The sequence below is a fragment of the Cavia porcellus genome, unplaced genomic scaffold (assembly GCF_034190915.1).
Source record: "Cavia porcellus strain 051 isolate PalLab524CR breed Dunkin Hartley unplaced genomic scaffold, mCavPor4.1 scaffold_9, whole genome shotgun sequence".
NCBI classification, from domain to species: Eukaryota; Metazoa; Chordata; class Mammalia; order Rodentia; family Caviidae; genus Cavia; species Cavia porcellus.
The window spans coordinates 24735859-24755457 of record NW_026947492.1 but is presented as its reverse complement, the minus strand read 5'-3'; the positions used below and the strand labels follow the sequence as shown (position 1 = coordinate 24755457).

The window sequence follows — 19599 nt, the reverse complement described above, 5'->3', positions numbered from 1 at the left end:
CCTGGTCTGGGCTTGAACTTTTGGTCCTCCTGCTTCAGCCTCCCAGAGTATGAAATATGAAATTTAACTGGAAGCTTAGTTTAAACTGACTGACTTACCAAGCTCCAGTTGCCTGAAAGATACATACAGCTGTTTTCATGACCAGGAAGGAGCACACTGGCGGTCACATTTCTGTCTAACTGACCTGGGCCCCCACTGACCTGCCCGTGGAGCATGTAGGTACTGAGGTGCTGCCTAACCCACCCTCAGGCTTTACCTAGTTCTGTCTCTGCAGTGGGTCCTCGACAGCCCTCCAGGCAGCCCGGCTTGGTTGCTGCGGTGCTCTCAGCATGCCGTCCAGTGCGGGGCCACTGTCTTCCTCTGGCACCCTCTCACCACCCCACAAGCGCTCAGGCTCCCTCTGCACAGGCAGGCAGGCGGCCCCTGGGAGACTTCGCCTGCATACAGCTGCTTGATCTACGCATGAAGTCGGCAGCTGCCTCGTGCCAGTGAGCAGCAGCCTTCTTTCCTTCCAGTGGGCTTGGAACTCTCATGACCACCTGGAAGCTTTCTTCACAGCCCCCGAGCGAGTGTAAAGCAAAGGCCCAAGGACACATTCAGCATCCAGCAGTGAACCAGCAAAGCGGAGCCTGGGGACGTCGCTGAGACATGCTCTCTGCTGTGAATCCCTGGGGTGGGGGGCGCTTACCTTCCACCTGGGGAGGAGGCATCCTGAGTGAGGTCACAGCTGCAGCGCTCTCCACCTTAAACTTCTCTCTAACTTGCCAAGCTGCAGGATTGTTACTATGGTAACCAGGCCCCTTCCCCAGGTCTAGTGTCTTGAGGCATCCCAGAAACATGTCCCCCTATATGGCCTCTCAGTTCCTGGGGTGAAAGGGCTTCTCCATCAACTGTAGGAGAAATGAGATGCTGTTCTGGGCTCAGAAAGAGCGGTGATTTTTTGCCCACCAACAGGCAGACTCTGCAACGCTCAATCCCAGCCCCTGGGGAAAGGGCTTTTTCAATCTGATTCTTTCACTTTGTATAGTCCTACCTAACTCTGCGGGAAAGTGGGAGGAGGTGACCACACCAAGGGACATGACTTCCCCTTCTGTCTTCAGGGACGTCTCTGCTCCCAGTATGTAAGGGGCGGGCGGAAAGGCCAAGGGCAAGCCTGCCCCTGGGGTGATCAACCTTCTGATGTGTAACAGTTCTGGAACCCGGGAGCACTCCTCCCTCCTTAGCACATGTGGATTTCAGTGTGAAAGAGAAGAGCCTCCTGGCTGCAGGGAAACAGGTGACCTGCAGCTCAGCAACACAGCACCTTCCCAGCCAGCACAAGGTCCTGAGCCCCCCTCCCCCCCCCACACACACACACATACACACACTGGAAAACTGGTGACTGTGTCCCTTTAACCCTATAGGTGATACAATGGCAGAGAAGAGCCATTTCTGAAATGACCAAACAAATGCAAAAAAATAAAAATAAAAACCTTATCTCAAGCTGTGGGAAGTCACAGCTGCATGGTGTGACACTTGAGCAAGTCCCCATCACCTGGCTGTCTCCAAAGGCAGCAAAGAAGGAAGCAATGTGTGAACACACGTTTGCCTGACACCTGAGGAGCTCGCTGTAGCTTCTTGTCAAGGGCCCTAGAGACCTCAGTCCAATCTCCTGACCTCCCTGGACTTCTGTGGATTTCTGTGTCCACGCAGACAGGCTGGATGAGCACCAAAAAAGACCCTGTCCACCTGACAGCAGGCCCAGGCCAGCGTCTGGAACCGTCAGGATGCTCTCTGAATGTGTCCTGAAAACTGTGGAGTGATGGTGTTCACCTGACTTCTGTATCCATAGCGGAGATTTTTTTCACCTTCATTTGGGTCTCAATGTAGGGAAAGCAGGAAGCCGGGGTGGGGTGCAGGAAAGGATTTCTAAACTAAGTGCTCCCTTCCAGTGACAGCAAGCCTGACTTGAACTCTCCCTTCCCCTGGGGGAAGGGTCTTCTCATCAACTTCAGTCTTAAGAAACTAAAGTCTGAAGACTCTTTGTCCCACACTCGTGTGCATTGCCACCCCTGGGCCTTTGCTCTTGCTGTGCACCCATGCGAATGATCCTGCATGCCAAGTCCTTTGATATCTACAGTTCACTGAGCTCCAGTCTTTATGTCACAGCCTCGTGTTTACTCCTTGTATGCACAGACCACACAACATGTTGGTTTCTCCTCTCCACTGCACTAAACAAAAGATGCAATAAACAGCAAGTCTACAAGGAGTTCTGCATTCAGGAGTCGATCGGCTGGTGGACAGTGGTGACCTTTCAGAGGGTTAACGGTGAACGGGTCCCGGACAATGAGATAGAATGATTGCCTGGGTACGTTCATCTCTGGGTGGCTGACCGAGGGTGCTGGGGCAGATTCCCTGCACTGGACCCGTAGTCCAGGCCCTGGCCTGAGCCCCGTCATTGCACACCCAGAAGCACAGCCTGCACCGGGTCTCGCTCTCCACGATGTCAGCACAGAGACCAAACATGACCTTGCCCTGCAGTCAAAAACAAGTGAAAGTCATCGCCAGGGTCACTTGGCTTCAAAGCCCTGTGACAGAAGGGGCTCTGCTTAAAGGGCAGCTCAAATCCCGGCATTAAAATAACCCAAATGGTGTTGTTTTCTGATCAAATTCCTTTCCCTGTGGGGTTTGTGAGTTTTGAGCCTGAGAATGTCTCTCGCGGCTCAGGTTTCGGTGCTGTCACACTGGTCTCAGGCCTGGAATGTGAGCTCAGCCACGGAGGTCTGATGTAACTATGTCAGGGTCCCAAAATGGAGAGACATTATCTCATAGATGGTGGCAGCAGGCGGGCACCAGCGTGCTGCTGGGAGTATGCCACACCTACCGCTCTTGCTGGACAGCCGATCCAACGCCCAGGCTCCAAGCTGGGCCCTAGCAAAGTGGCGTCTTGCGCATCTGTACTCCGGGAGGAGGGGCGAGCTCATTTCTGGATAAGTCACATTGGTTGTCACAAGACCTAGAGCACTCGAGAGCTGGGGCAGGCGCAGGCACAGCCCGGCACATGAAGAAAGACATGCAGGCATGCAGCGCTAGGCCTCCATCCTCCTCAGAGGGGCACCTGGGGACAGCGTTGCTTAGTCCAGGGCAGGTGGGGCTGGTGGCCTATGAGGTAACCACCCCTTTCAGCCTTTGGACAGGAAGAGGCCCCCAGGGAGCTCAATGGCCTCCAAGCACAACAGCACTGGTGTCCTGACCATCCCAATTTGGGAAGATCATCTGGATTAGGAGGGGCCACTTCTAACGCTGACTTGGAGGGAGGCTGTCACCTCCTTGCTGCTCAGCCTCCCACCACTCGCTCCCGCTCCCTCCACTCTGCTGTGAGAGGCTTGATTCCAACTAGGCTGCTTGGTAGCTAGAAGGTGCCCGAGGCCACCTTCTTACACACATCTCTCCTTGACCAAAAAGGCCATGTCTTCCCGTTTTGCAGGGTCTTGTCCTGTCTGAACTCCCCCAGCGTGGCCAGGGGCCCCTGAGTACTCCAGCCACTCCCTCCAGAGCTTTTTCAGAACTGGTGTCCACACTTGCAGGGCCTGGGGTGGAGGGCAGGACCATGGGCACCCTTGGCACGCACCTCCTCCCACACACACTGCCACAGGGGTGCCCGGAGCCCGAGGCCAGGCCATGCTCACTGCCTGCCCCTTAGAGGTGCTCCCACAATGCACGCACTGCATGGCTTCTCAGAGTCACAGCCCAAGACCTCTGCCAGGGTACAGCCTCCTCCCCGCACTCTTCCCAAGCTAAGCACACCTGGGAACCGGGCCTTCGCCTCCTCTCATTCCTCTGCCTGCATGGTCTTCTCCTCATGTCCACGTGGCTCTGCCCACTCTGGACGTGCTAGCTTCTCGGAGGCTGCTTCCCTGAGCACTGCACCTGAAAAGTAGCATTCCTTCCTCCTCATTCCTATCCTGCTGGTTTGTTTTTTTTTTTTTTTGTACCACTTACTACCGATTTGCATGATTGATACTATATTATATACCATGCTGTATAAGCTTTATAGATTGAACAAAGCTTGTATATATATTATAGGTTACAATATGATGCTTTGAGATACATTGTAAACTAGCCAAATTTAGCCATTATCTTACTTACGCTGTTTTGTGCATGGTAAAAATACTTCAAGCCTACTGTCTGCAATTTTCAAATACACAATATATTGTTGCTACCTCTAGTCATCACGCTGTGTTTGCGCTCTGTGAGTTTCCTCACCCTTCACGAGTGAATGTCTGCGTCCTCGGGCCAGGATCTGCAGGTACCCTTCCCTGCCTCCGGCCCTGCTAACCACCATCTACTCTCTATTACTACAGGTTTTACTCTTTTAGATCCCACATATAAGTCAGACCATGTGGCTTTCCTCTCTCTGCACCTGGCTGATTTCACTTAGCGCAGTGTTCCTGGGGTCATAGCAGAGATTTTTAAAGTTCGTATTGTGTGTGAGAATGAACGAAAGCCCTCGCAGGCCAGGTTCTTGTTTTATCCCCACCAGTCCTACAGCAGCATGAGGAGCATGAGGACACCTTCTCTCCATGGAGCGAGGAAGCCCACATAGCTCTCTGTGACGGGAGGGTGACTGTGTGTGACAGTGTGCACAGCCACCCGCAGCATGGTAAAAGATGTCCTCTCCAGGAACCAAAGCAGCATGCAGACTGCGAGGGACCTGGAATACAGGGCAGCTCCCCGACTGCCTGACACAGGAAACCGAGCCACTGACAGGACCACAGGACTCAGAGATGTAAAAGGGGAGGCTGGGAAGTTGCTGTCCTTGGCCGTCGCAGTGGACGCACCCTACAGCACTGCCTGATATAACAATTCATCTGGGTGATTTTTTTTTTTACTGTAATCAAAAGTCAAAATAAAAGAACAAGACCTGTAACATAAAACTGGCCCTTTTCATGTCTGAGTGTGCCGAGAGGCACTGCTGACAGGAGGCGTCTACAGAGTTTGGTCCTGTGTCCTGTTAGTAGCTTAGCGCTGGGTAAAACCATGGACACATTGTTTCTTCCTTCTCCTGTCCTTTGTGTGCGAGGCAGGCCCCCTGCAGGACTGTCTGCATTTGGAATAAAGGGAAATAAAATCAAATGAATAAAGCTAAGGTAAGCTGCAGTGGGCTCCAGGTCTCCCAGCCTCCTCTGGGGTGCTGAGACAGGACCCCGCTCAGGGCACCCCAACAGCGGATTGAAAGGTGTTCCTGTGGTGGTAATGTTGGTGGAGTTCTGCTCTCCAGAGTGTTCTGGGAAAGTCTCGGCCAGTCCAAAGCCTTCTGCTCCAGTGGGCCCCAAAGGCCAGCTGTCTCATGCAGTGCTAGGAAGATTGTGTTTGACAGCAGTGAAAACCAACAGTTTAACAGCAGTCGTTTCTTGGCAGGACAGATTGGTATGAGACTTGTCCCAAAACAAAATAAGCCTTTCAGGGAAGTTTATTTCAAGTCGAGCTCACGTTCCCAAGACACTGAGATTCTTACACGGCTGACACAGGAGCCGAGGTTGAGCCCCAGCCAGGGGCTTCTTCGAGCGATTGCCAGTGACACAGTGGAGCCGAGGGAGGATTGGGGGGCTGAGTGGGGACTGGCTGGTTCAGACGGGAGGAGCTGGCAATGCGAAGCCATTCCCTCCGGTGAAAGAGCTCCAGCCTGCTTTTCAGATGGCTGCAGCCAGCCAGGGAGGTGAGGAGGGCCGGAACAGCACCTCCTCTCTCTCCTTCCACTTCCTCCGGTTCTTTCCCACCGCTCTGCACAGTTCTTTGCTCTCCTCTAAGCAGCTACTTCTTCTATTTGCTACCCAGAGCAACCTGGGAGTGTGTCACTTGTGGCTGGTCCCTGGATACATCTGTGCCTCTGAGCCTCCGCGTCTAACGCGTTGCACGGCTGGCTTTTCAGGCTCCGTTCCTCTGCGCAGCCAGCAGAATCACTGGGTCACCGCGGTGGGAAGTCCTCTCGAGCAGCAAGGTTGGCTTGGCCCGAGGGCTCTCCCCCAGTTGGTTCTGCGCCCCGTCTTCCAAACATCCACAAGGGGGCGCCCGAGGTCGCGCATGTCACCGGCGCGCGGAGGCGTTGCAGCCAGCAGGTGGCGCCGTTGCTTCACGCATCGGGAAGACAGCGGCCGCGCGCTCCGAGGACCCCGCGCGCGTCTGGGGCGAACCGGCCCTGGGGGCGCTGGGCCTGGGGAGGCGGGGTGCGGGCGCGGGAGGCCTCGCTCTGCAGTGCTGAGGTCACGGGCGCCCCCCTGGAGACGGGGGTCACCGCGGGGAGAGGGGGCCGCGAAGGCAGGCGCGGGTCGCTGTGTGCTGTCGCCCTCCCGCTGCCCCGGGCCCGCCCCGCGCCGTGTCTGCTCCCGCCCGGCCTGCAGCACGCGCATTGGGCCGACCCGAGGGGGCCGATCGCCCGCCGCACGTCCGCGCGCCGTCCCTGGCCACAAGAAGGGGCCCTGCAATTCTTAAGGACTGAGCGTCACAATTCTTCAAAACCAAGGCCTCCCCCACGCTTCGCATGGGACAAACACGAGGCCCAGAGCGCTCGGGGCCTTCCCGGCCCGGATCAGTGAGGGGCGGCGGCGGCGCACACCTAGGCCCGAGCGCGACCCACAGCACACGCCTCCCTTCCCTACGCAGGCGCTATAGCACCTGGGTCCTCTGGGGGCCACCGTCCAGGGTGACCACCGCTCAGGCTCACCACTGCCCAGGGGCAGCATTGTCCAGGATCACCATCGCCCAGGGTCACCACCGCCCATAGTCACCACCGCCCAGGGTCACCACCGCCCAGCAGGGTCACCACCACCCAGGCTCACCGTCACCTGTTCCTATTCCGTGCACGGTGCTGCTCCATTGCTCCCAGAGTCCACAGACAGGCATCCTGCTGTTTGTGGAGAAGGGTGGGTGGGGGTTTCATTGGAAACCCTGTCCTTGCAGGAAGAATCCTAGAGGGAGGTCCCCACTGCTGGAGCCTACAGAGTCCTGTGAGTTCTGAAAAGTCAGCGCACAAGGCCTTCATTGTCAGGTCTGGCGCTGCGGGTCTAAGGGCAGGGCCCAGCAGACTGCCTGGCGAACGTCTCTTCCCTCCGTGTCCTCACACAGCTGGGACAGCGCCACACTCATGATTTAATCTCCCCCCAAAGGTATTAGTACCAGTCCCCACCTCAGGGTGAGAATTTCAACCCGGGAACATCAGGGGTGACACAGGGCAGTGTGATGCTCCACTGGCATCTCTGATGGGCACCCAAGATCAGCTGTGACCCGACTTGTGACCCTTCCCTGGCAGCCTGCTCGCCACACAGAGATCGGCCTGTATTCATGGGGGAGGGACCACGACAGGAGCACACCATGAAGCGTTTCCTGGGACTGGAGAGAGCGACATGCCCACGGTGTGCAGGGGGACAGCTAGCCTCAGATTTCCCTGGAAGGCTTCTTGAGTCGTGAGAGAGGAGCCCAGCTCTCCGAAGCTCGCCATCCGTGGATGACAGTATTAAATCCTGGAGAGGGGAAGCACCGTGCTAGGCCAGAAGTAGCTAGAACCAGAGGGCTGCCCACGTGTGAGCCTCTGGGCTTGGTGCTCTGCGGGGTCCGCTGCCTTAATCCCCAGAGACCGCAGTGACTGCCAGGTTTCCTCCACATTCACCTAGTAATAGATGGAGTGGGCAAGGGTCGGGCTTGGATCCATAGTCACTCCGCTGTAATGTCCACCCCCAGGCCTGCAAAGCAAACCCTGATGCCCCGGCTCCCGGCTGCTATCTGTGCAGGCTGCTATCTGTGCATGGTGTTCTGCTTTCCTCACGTGGCCCCGGGCTCCTGTGCCTACAGAGCTGTGCCCTGTGCTAGACACCTCTCTTAGATCTGCACAGTCTGCTTGCTTGACTGCTTTTCTGCCCTCCCCAAAATATGAAATAGTAATGTTTCTCCTCCCTCTGCAGCCCGGACATGCTCACACCGTTACCTACTCTATTCAGTGTTAATATTTCATCGCCCACTACACTATCAGTCTCTCTCTCTCTCTCTCTCTCTCTCTCTCTCTCTCTCTCTCTCTCTCCCTGTCTCTTTCTCTCTCTCTCCCAGTCTGTCTCTCTCTCTCTCCTTCTCTCTCATTCTCTCATTTTTTGTTTAGTGCCTTCTGCTTCAAGCTCCATGAAGAAACATATCAATAATACAATCCCCAGGGCCTGGCATATACAAGCATTTGGTAAACATTCAATGAATAAATAAATAAACAGTAAACAATCAATCAACACATTGAAGCAAAGAGCTCAGACACTCTGAGCCACGCATCAAAAGTCCTCCCTGGTGCTTGTTACTGCCAGGATGCCAAATGTTCAAATCCATTGCAGGTCCTACTTCCTCCATGAAATTCCAGTCTCCCTCCCATTTAAGTTATTGGCCAATATCCCTCCCTTGAACTTCAATAGGACAGTGCCAGGAATCTCCTGTGAAGCCATAGGCGCTTCTGAAGGGGAGGGCGTGTCAGCCAGGAACACTTTCCAACACACTCACACATATTCAGTGCTTCTGGATGACGGATTGGACCTGAAACACAGAGCACACCAGGCAGTGCTGAGCACCGCGCGCTCTGCAGGATGCTGCGGGCTCTCTGCCTCCCTGGCGCTGTGAGAATTGTCCTTCCTGGACCCTTACTGTTAGGGAAACAGTGATGACCAGGTAAAGAATGCAGCCAGCCTGAATTTGGGGGTTTCAGGTGGAAATTTCTGGAGTGACTCCAAAAGTGGGTCAGGTTACTGAGCTGGGTCTTTTATGGATAGGGTAGGGGCGCTGGGGGCAGGCCTAGGTGGGGGTAAGAGGAATGGGAGAGTGACAGCGGCTGAGGACTTGGCTATAGCCATGGGCGTGGTGACGGAGCGGGCGAGGCAGGTGTGTCATGGCCTGTGCACAGATCTCGGGCTAAATCAGGGGCTGCAGGGTGAGGAATGGGCTGTGATTGTTCTCAGAACACAGGAACTAGGGCGTGTGGGGACAGACGGGGCCAGATCTATCACTTATGGCTGGGGACATCATGTGCCTAGTTCTAGCTGGTCATGCAAGAGGGGAGCTGCACCCAGCTGGAGTGTAAGGAGCACGTCTCCTTTGGGCTTCGTGGGCCGGGAGCTGGGAGGCCACAGCTGTCCGCTCAGTCTTGAGGGAGACAAAGAGAGGCCCCAGTTTCACTCCAGCTCAGCCACCCGTGGAATTGTATTGATAAAGCAAGGCGCTTCGAGATCTGTGAATACTGGACAGGGTCGTGTGAGTGACAGAGACACCAGGAGCGCTTGGTGAGAGACCCTGGAAACTTCTACCTACTTACCTCTTCAGTCTCACTGACTAAAAACAAGGACCAGGAAGTGGTGTTATGGTTTATATGGGGGGGGGGAGTGCGCATGCGTGTGTCCATCCAAAGCCTCGTGTGCTCAAAAGTGGGGCACTCTGTGACTGCATTTTGGGTATGAGAACACAGCTGACTGCGTGAGGAGGCGGGGTCTGGTCAGAAGAGGTGGCCGCTGGGGGCGTTCCCCGGAAGGGCACAGCCCCTCCCAGACTGCTCCCTCTCTGGGCTCTGCTGTCCCCCTCTGCCACAGGGTGAGCACCTTTTCCTCTGCTCCGCCAGCCAGAGAGCCGTGGAGCTGGTGCACTGCAGACTAAAACTTTTACCAACTGTGAGCGAAAATCAACTTGTCCTCCTCTGAGAGCTGTGGGTGTCAGGTTTTGTGTCCCAGCAATGAGGGACGTAACTGAGACACACACAAATATTAGCTTCTTCCTGGAAAATAAATGCTTAGTAAGGGTGCCATGCCTTTGGGCTGTGGGCTCCAGGGAGCCTGTAGAACTCCAGGATGGTGAACAAATGTCATCTGGAAGCTGACATCGAGGGATCTAGCATTCACAACACCGGCAGCTGACAGTTCTTTTGTTTCTTGCAGAGTGAAATCCTCTATACTGATACAGAGCTTGTAAAAGACAGTGAGTATAAATATACTGCCACCAGTGTTAAGATTCATTTACTAGAAGGGATGAGGGATCAGACCCTGATAAAAGGTCATTATAAATACTCCACCCAAATGAAATTCTTGTGGCCTGATGACTTTTGAAAATAAACTGCCAGATGAGATATAATTCTATCTCCTTGCTATAGTGGATTAGCTGATGTGGGTGAAGCTCTTGAGGAGCTTCTGCAGACAGCGAGACAGCGTCATCAGGGTTACTGTCCTGCTGCGTATTCTCTCTGGAGCTGCTGAACCAACTTGTTTAAGGCCTGGCTGGCCGAGTTCTGCATCTCTGCTTCCAGAACCCAGGAGCAGCGCTCTGGATCAGACTGGTTCCTCAGCTGCTTCCTAGAGAATATTGGCAGGGTTTTGGTGCCGAAGGAAGAGACAGAGACTGGGAAGGAGTTGAAAATCAGAAGAAAAAAAAATGGGCCCAGAAAGAAGGTAAGGAGGCAAAGGTAATAACCCATCTCAGTTCTTTGTGTCTGCTAAGAACTTGTCAAGATATTGTATTGTTTAGAGGAGCAAAAAAGAAAGTGTAACTTATTACAGAAAGCAGATCTTGAAGTTCTCACTATAAACAGTTCTTAAGAAGCCAATCTTAGGTGAGACCAGGAGGAAAAGGTATCCTTAAGAGAAAAAGGATATTACTACATGGAATAGGTCATTATTATAAAAATGCCGAAGTCTTCCTCCACCCAGACCCTTCCAACCCTGCAGTTTCTGCATTTGAGCCAGGCGTGTGCTGAAACCATGAGCCAAGATAACCCTTTCTCCTTTAAAATGCAAGTGTCAGATATTTTGCCCCAGCAGTGATAGTGACTAAGACAGGTATAAACTCCGTGGAGACATCAATCACATCTTACTTACATTTTAATATCTGGTACCCAAGTAAAAATCCTTGTGGATTATATTAGTAAAGGAACAAAGGAAATTGCTAAGACCAGTATTCTGTTCACCTCTAAATATCAAACATCACTCGAGATCTTCCAAGCCACATAGACAGGATAGAAAATTCTGAAGGTCTGTGTCATACTTCACCTAACAAAACAAGAATTCTTGGAGGGCAGGGGACACCCATGTAAGAGGTTTCACCTGCTGTTAATACAGGGCCCCAGGGCTTCCAACCTGACGTCTTTTCCTTTGGGTGAAAACAGACACCTGCTTCCCTGACACCGTAGGAGACTGTTGCAAAAGCCCATTTTTTGTCGTGGTTCTTCCTCCAGGTAACTGGCCTAGAATTTCATAGCAACTCAGCCTCAAGTTCTTCTCAAATAGACCAAAGTACCAGGAAACACAAACGTGGGCCATATTCCTGGGTGATAAATACCTGGTTATGAGGACTTGGGTTTTCATGGGGGCATTCGCTTTCAGAGTGGTTTGGTCCCTAAAGAACTCAACTCAGGCTTTGTTATTATTGAGATCGAGGGAGGGCAGCACCCCACCTTCTCTTGAAGATTTAAGTGGATTTAAGAAGTTGTTTCTGTTCTTGGTAAAGCCCAAATCACCTGTAAGAGGAGGGCATCATGGGCTCTTGGAGCTAAATAATTTCCCTAAACTTGGACTCAAATTGTTCTGTGAGAAGTGTGTTCACTTTTGAGGGTCAGCAGAAGGCATAAAGCTGGAAGCCATAATGGGGACTCTATTAGAGAGAGACAACCGTGAACCTGTGGAATTGTCACGAATGGAAAGTTCTGGAAAATTAGGTAGGCTGGCAAGGGAAGATGAAATGATCAGAGGGAGAAAGATCCCTGTGGGTGGATGGAGGTAAGACCTAAGAAGTTAAAGAGAGATACCTTCAAAATTCATAATCAAAATACATCTTGGCAGCCCAGTGTGGGGGTGCACACTGCAATCCCAGCATTCCACCGGCCGAGGCAGAAGGATCACCACAAAGCTCCAGACCAGCCTGGGCTGCTGAGTGAGTTCAATTTATTTATATATTCAATAGATAAATAAATAATAAACAAACAACAAGAATTCATGGTGGTGGCCCTGAGCATGAAGAATTACCCATAGACTTGTCCCTAAAATTGTATAATTTGAGGCCTAATTGATTTTGAATTCTCTCTCTCTCTCTCTCTCTCTCTCTCTCTCTCTCTCTCTCTGGCTGTCTCTCTCTCTCTAGTTTATAATCTAACTGTGAAATATTTTAAAGCTAGCTGAACTTGAAGCCCAGCTGAGTGTGAGGAGAACGACTGTGCCCAGATCGCAGTGAGAAGTGGTCTGAAGCCGTTCAGTAATTCCCATCTATAGCAATATGTGAGAGGGGCGGAAGACAGTCAAAGCTCCACACACCTGGACGCCCCAGTGCAGAGAGCTGGGGAACCCACAGTTAGTGAAAGGGGACACAGGGGATGCTGACTCCCTCCTCGGGCACAGCCTAACTGCGCGCCCGTGTGTGCCCAGCGAGGAGAGGCCCTAGCCTTCGCAGAGTCCTGCTGCTCGGGTGCTCATAATCTGGCTGACTGCAAAAAGGGAGCCCCAGACTGGTTTTCTCCAGGATGTAGACCTGACGCATGCGCTTTGCTGACAGGTGCACTACCAGGACCCACAACGAGCGAGCTTGTTCCCTGGCTGGCCGCAGGAAGCCCGTCTTGGGTCAGCTCCCAGCTCGCTTCTGTGCACCCTCACCGCGCTTCGTCTCACAGGGGCTCAGGCTCCTCGTGTGTCCCTTCCACAAGCTCTGGTTCCCTAGAGCAGCCCCTTCCCAGGCTCTGGGACCCAGCTTCTGTGCTAGCGCTGCCTTGCTCTGGCCCCTGGGCCGCGACACTCCTAGTGGCACTGCGTGTGTGCAGGTATCCAACAAGTAGTGCGTCCCCACTGGCCCTTCTGTCAACACATCACAAGCTTTTTTTAAAGGGGGAAAAACAATAAAAGCAATGATATAGAATTTCAAAACAAGCTAATGGAGGATTAACAATGGTTAATGCATTGCATATTGTTATCTTCAAAGTAGCTGCGAGGCTGGGGATAACTCAGGGGCATAAGCTCTTGCCTGGCAAGTGCAAGGTCGTGAATTCAATCCCTGGTACTGCAAAAAGACCAAAAAAAAAAGTGGCTCAGATTACAAGATATAGGCATGAAAAACCGATCAAACAATGTAAGTACAAACCTTTCCTTTCAGTGAACTAATAGAAGTTAGTGGTGTGATTCTCTTAGCCAATATATTTTTTTTCCTTCTTTTCTCCTTTCCCCCATCCCAGTTTTTCTTTCCTTTTGAGAAGTTTCTTCTCCTTTCACCAATATCTGTTGTACATTTTGGTTCTTATTTATTTTTTCAGTTTTTACACCAGGAAGACAAATACAGTGTTTACACATACAAGTCTGATTTATTTCATTTATGAGTATGATCCATTTACCTATAAAAGCCTTGAGTTTATCCTTCTTTATAGCGGAGTAGTACTCCATTGCATAAAAATACGTCTTTTTTTTTTCCATTCCTTAGTCGACAGGCATTTTGGTTGTTTCCATTCCAAGATTTAGCTATTATAAATTGCACTGCTATAAACATGAGTGCACATATCACACTGTGGTACAATGTTTTTAATTTTTCCAGCAAAATACCCAGAAGGAGAATAGCTGGGTCAAATGGGTCTCTAATCCCACACTGGTTTCCACAGTGGTTGTACCAGTTCACATTCCCACCAACAGTGGAGACATGTTCCTTTTTCCCCACAGCCCGCCAGCTACTGGTTGGTTTTTTTCTTTCTTTTTTTTTAAAAATTGGTTGATTTCTTGGTGATAGCCATTCTTTCAGGTTTGAAATGGAATCTCAGTGTTGTTTTATTTTGTATCTCTCAAATGACTAGCGATGTTGAACATTTTTTCATATATTTATTTTCCATTTGCATTTTTCATTTGAGAAGTGTGTGTTCATCTCAGGTGCCCATTTTTGGACTGAGCCTTCGAATTTGGAGGATGCTGATTCTTTTTCAATTTTTCGTCATGTTCTAGATAGAAGTCTTTTGTCTGAGAAAAAGTTGGTTAAAATTTTTTTACAACTCTGTGGTTTTCTTTTCACTCTGTTCATTTCTTTTGATGTGAAAAACTTGTCAATAAGATGAGATTCCAGTTGTTGATTCTTTGAAGTACTTCATGTGCACTTTGGGTTTTGTTCATGAATCTCTGCCTACCTCTATGTCTTCAAGTTTTCTACCCACTTTGTTTTCCAGTAGATTTAGTGTCTCTGTTTAGTATTTAGATCTTTGATCCATTTTGACTTTAGTTTAGTGCATGGTGATACATATGGGTCTAGTTTTAGTCTTTGGCATGTGGAAAGCTAATTTTTCCAGTACCATTTATTAAAGAAGCTATCTTTCTTCCAGTGAACACATCTGGCCTCTTTGTCAAAGATAAGGTGACTGAGTGTGTTTGTAGTTGCATCTGCATCTTCTAATCTGTTCCACTGATCATCAGGTCTGTTTTGTTTTGTTTGCCATGCTGATTTTATTATAGTAGCTTTGTAGTATAATTACCAGTCAGGAATGGTGATACCTCCTGCTTTGCCTTTGTTAGCCTGGATTACCTTTGCTATTCTAGGTCTCCTCCTCCAAATGAATTTTAGGTGTGTTTTCTCTAAATCTGTGAGGTATGTTAATGGTATTTGGTCAGGATTGCATCACAAGTTTTGAGAGCAGGGTCTGAGTCCTATTCACTGCTCTCCTCCTAGGGCCGGAAAAGGTACTAATATAAATGTAGTCTTTAGCCAGGTGTGGTGGACCACACCTGTAATCCCAGAACTCTGGGAAACTGAGGCAGGAGGATTACAAGGTTGATTCTAACCTGGACAAATTATCAACCTAGTGAGTCTTTATATCAATATTTTTTTAAAAATCCTGGGGATGTAGCAAAGGTCCTGAACTCCTCCCTAGTACAAAAATAAATAGATATTTTAAAATACATGTATTTTTAAGCTTCTAGTTTGAAAGAATGATTGCAAAAATTCTCTCTCAGCATCCTCCTATGTTAGCATCTTATACCACCTGATACTATGTTGGAGTAAATGTATGATCACTGAAACAGTGTGATTTGCTAGCTTGCAGACCTTTGTTCAGTCTCACCAGTTCTCCTCCAATGTCACCCTACTCTTATATATGCTTATACAACACATGTACAAATGCATAGTATGGACAAGATAGGAAATGAGACAAGGAACGATGCAGCAGGGTGGGTTTAGACCACCAGCCTCAGTGCCCTTTCAGGAAGCATTCGCAGGCTGCGCCCTCTGCTCCGGGGGCTGAGGATCAAGCTCTCTGCACTCATCTGACCTCCCTGGCGCTGGGCCTTCAGACCTATGCACATCCTTGAAGTCGGACACAATTGTGTTGCATCAGAAGCACATTTAACTTGCCCAAGTTCTACCCTACGCCCTTAGCAGAAAGGAAAATCAGCATCTAAGTCATGTTGGTAGGAGCTGGCCTGGCTCTGTTCATGCACCAACCAGTCTCCAATGTGTTTCTCTCATACCTTCAATTTTATGAGCAGCCAAGAGGTTGTAAGGGGCAGGTGACTCCACACACTTTCACATATGGCAGAGGACGGCCTCCGTGGAAGGTGGGATTCCACTGGTTCACACACTTGAGCCCCTGCAGACAGATGAGCAAACAGGTTCTGATCCGCTGGAAAGTCCGGAGGCCTGGAAGTCACCCAGATTTAACAAGGCAGTCATCAAACCCTGAGGCACAGGTGTCTTAGTCAACTTGGGCTGCAACATAAAATAGCATAGGAGGTTGGCTTTAAAACAGTGATTTATTTTCCACTGTTTGAGATTGGAATCGTGAAGTTACCAGACAGTGTGGTTCTGAGGAAGGTTCCCTTCTTTGTAGGTGAGATATCACTCAGTGTGTCCTTGCATGGTGAGGACAGAGGGATGGGGAGAGAAAGAGGCACAGAGACAGACAGCTACCAAGTACTCTCGTCTGACAAGGACAGCTATTCTATCAGGTCACCTTTATGAGCTCATTTTTACCTTAATCATCTTCAGAAAATCCCCATCTCCAAACACAGTCATAGTTTGGAGGTTCTACCTTGACTTTACAGCAATGATCACCCTCAACTGTTCTCAGTCCATCCAGGGGCCAGGCTGTGGAGCTCAGATGTCTCTGGTCTGCATTGCTGCCAAGGTCCAAAAGCTGTCAACTTCCCACAGGTTTGAAGAATGGTGCCAGGCCAAGAATTTATGCTCTTTGACTTTGTGTCATCTTGTTTTGAAATCCAATAATGCTTTTATTCTTTGTTTTGATTGGTTTGAATGTTTTCTATTATTTTATTTCAGTAGGTGCGAAGATGTGAACAGCTGTTTTAAAGCGAACAAGAGACATTATGGTAGCCACTGTTGCTTCTCCTATTGTCTGGTTTTGAAGGCTTGTGATGCTTTTATTCATTTGTTTTCATCGGTTCTATACTATTTTGTTTTGTTTGAATTCATGGTGAGAGAAGATATGGACCACTATTTCGAAGAAAACAAGAGACATTACGGTAGCCTCTGTTGATTTCCTATTGTCTTGTTTCGAAATCCTGTGTTGCTTGTGTTGTTTTGTTCTGATCTGCTTTGATCTGCTGTTTTGTTTTATTCTCTTTTAAATAAAAGAATTTATGCTCTTCACTTTAGTCCACCATCCACTCCAGATGCTATGACTGTGGTGCAGGAAACAGTGACATTTCCCCACAAAGACAATGGCAGTGCATACGGATTGCCTCGTGGGAAGTTAATATGGCAGACATGTGCTAATAGCAATAAAAATGTAAGAAGAGACAATTGCATGTCGAAATGTTCTCCTCATCTTCCACTACTCAGGCCAGCTGAGAAGCGCTTCAAAGGACCTCTCAACAAGCTTGACATATGTTCCTTGGAGCTAGAGAACATTCTAGAACTGGTTTCTGACTCATCTTTGGAGAAATTCTGAAGAAGAGAGGCTATACTTGGGGGCCTTTGCTGGCCAAATGAAGAGACAGCTGCGATGGAGGGAGGACAGGAACACTCATCTCTAAGGTCCAGATGTGAGTCCGGAGAAGGAGACCAGCCAGAAGGCAGTTTGGAAATTGTCCAAGGGACCACTGGAAATGAGCAGTGTGGGATGATGACCCCAGTATTCCAGCACGGGAAAAATGGAGATGAAGTTCAGTGGGGCAGAGGGAGAACCAAGCGCCACAGGCTGAGAAAATCCTATAAACCTCCAACCAAGGAGGTATCACAGATGCCGGAAGCTGCAACCGAAGTCCCCATGCAAGGAGAAAGCCAGAGAAAGGGACGAGGCAGCATTGGGTCCTCAACTCAGACAGCTCACATGGGCACCTCCAGGTGTGAAGGCGGTTCCCACCCACCACTCTCTTCTCACCATCAGCCAGGCCTGGGCAGTGGGAAAAGGGAGGGAAAGTGTAAGGCCTGAGGGGAGAAGCAGGTCTCTGCAGGCCTCCCAAGCCCAGCAGAAAAGAGCAAATGTTTGCTCAAGCACAGTTCAGAGCCCGAGAAAAGACTACATGGACTCTTTAATATCTGAAAAGACCAGACTACTCCATGAATTTGATAAGAGTTTAATACCAAGTAGAGGAGATGATGTGTTTTCTTTTTGAATTCTACAAAATCCTGTCATTGAAAACCAAAACAAAAAGTGACCTACCCAGAAAACCTCCTGGACTCAAGGAGGTCACTAAAAGAGTTGTAAGTAAGAGTTACATATGTGACACATATTATACACACAGGGCCCCGCACTTAGAAGGTTCCATGCTTGGCTTAATACTCTGCTGCTACCATCTTGAAATTCTTAATAATTGCAAATAAGAGGTTCCACTTTTATTTTAAACCGAGCCCTGCAAATTATGTGGCTGGTCCTGGATACATGCAGAACAAGAACTTAGCTGTGTTCTGTTTGACTCCAAGAGATTGAATGGGAAAAATCAGTAGGAGGTAGGAAAAAACAACAAACAGATTTTAGATCAACGTGAGGGAGAAAGTTTTAGAACTCATGGCGGCCCAAATTAGAGGAGACTGTAAGAAGAGGTGGAGTTTCTGATCACCAGAACCTTACAGCGGAGGAAGTTCAACTTCTTAGTAGGAAACGTAGAGATAGGATTTCAGCTTTGCACTTTGGAGCCTCAAAAATCCCTTGAGAACCTGGTATTATCTAATTTTTTGATTCATGAATTTCTTTCAAGACCTCTACTTCATGAACTTAACCAGGAACTGAACTCTTAGCTACTATGACAGGCCTGAGCATTTTGAAGTCCAGACTAACACCCCTACTTAGTCAGAGCCTTGCTGACTTTCTGAGTTTCTGTCCTAATAATGAGCTGTTGTTCTTCCTGAAGAGACCATTATCACCATTGCTCACTGTATTTTTTTTTTGATCATTGTAAGTTGGATCTTACTATCAATAGCACACTGTGGCTTCTTATTTCTAAGAAAAAGATTTTACAAAGTCCCCCCAAATTGTACTGGGCTTAAAGCTACTTTCATTAATATCATTTTGACAATGAAGCATAAACAGATCTGACAAATATGGATTAAACACTAAAAATGTTTGGTCATTGTCATCATCAGCATTATTATCAGTCAGGGAATGGTTCCAGGAGGAAACCAAAGAGGAGGGGAATAGTTTGAGATCTTCTACATAAAACCTCCCAGCCTGGGAAGCCGATCTTACCCACTCCATCTCTCTGGTGTTAGATTGTAGAGCTACAGGGATCAAAGTCACACCAGAAACATCTGCCATAGATGCAAACTCGAGGTCTGAGGAAGAAACAGGAAATGAGTCTGCTTGATCACGCTCAGTAAACACATTTCCCCGCAGACTTACTCCTCCTGCGTAGTAGAGAATGTTGAGCTTCTTTCACGCCACATTTTGGTCTTGGCATTTACAGCGTTTAGCTTGCCTACAATGGACTCTATGTTCCTCCATGCTTTCAGAGCCGGGCCCCTAATTATAGCCATCTGTTAAGCTGTCAGGAAGAATTCCCCAGCTCAATCACGTCTTTATCAGACTCTAGCTGCCAATGGGGTCAAGTTAGGCGTCAAGTCTGACCTGCCCGGAGCCCCTGTTACGTGCGGTCCCCAAGCTCACTGGGGCCTTTGTGATGAAGCAGGCTAGACTGCCACCTGGCTGCCCCAGGCTAGGTCTCCTCTCCCCCAGCCTCATCCAGACAGGGTAGTGCCAAAATAGGCTCTCCAGGGCAGACACTGGGTCTGACACCGTGTAGGGATCTCTCTTTGGGGTTATCTTTGGGGAGCTTTGCATACAGAGACTGTATGGGGTCGTCCAAGTCCTTAAATGGAAATGGAGACACCACTGAATCAGAAGGAATCTGGTTTCAGCTGGGAGGGTTCTTCACTGCAGACCTGCTTTTAGAAATTGTAGAATTAGAGAACTTTATCACTGCAAAGAACTTAGCGATCATTGGCTCACCTTTTACTTTACAGATCAATGCAAATACAGTCAAGGGGCCTGGGTTTTACTTTTATTGTCGAGTCTGATTTTCTTGAATTTCAGGAGACTCATTTTGGAGAGGGTGTGACGTAAGAATAAGGGTGATCCAGGGTCCTTTGTATGTGGCAGTATACTGTCCTCTAATTGGCTCATGCAAATTTGTCTCCCTAATCAGGTCATAA

General features: G+C 49.5%; 1 protein-coding gene and 1 long non-coding RNA gene across 2 annotated transcripts in view; both read left to right on the top strand.

Annotated features, from left to right (window-relative positions):
- The window catches only part of Snx19 (sorting nexin 19), a 50133-nt gene extending 45217 nt beyond the window's left edge, over window positions 1-4916 (top strand). Inside the window, exon 10 of the mRNA XM_063256101.1 lies at window positions 275-4916. Within this exon, the coding sequence (XP_063112171.1) occupies window positions 275-492 (218 nt within the window). The 3' untranslated portion in view covers window positions 493-4916. The remainder of the gene's footprint in view (window positions 1-274) is intronic.
- A 3910-nt stretch (window positions 4917-8826) lies between these two features.
- LOC106028275 (uncharacterized) lies at window positions 8827-18511 on the top strand. The gene is made up of 2 exons (XR_010049746.1): window positions 8827-16472; window positions 16606-18511. It is a non-coding gene; the product is annotated as an uncharacterized LOC106028275 (long non-coding RNA).
- Window positions 18512-19599: the final 1088 nt, after the last annotated feature.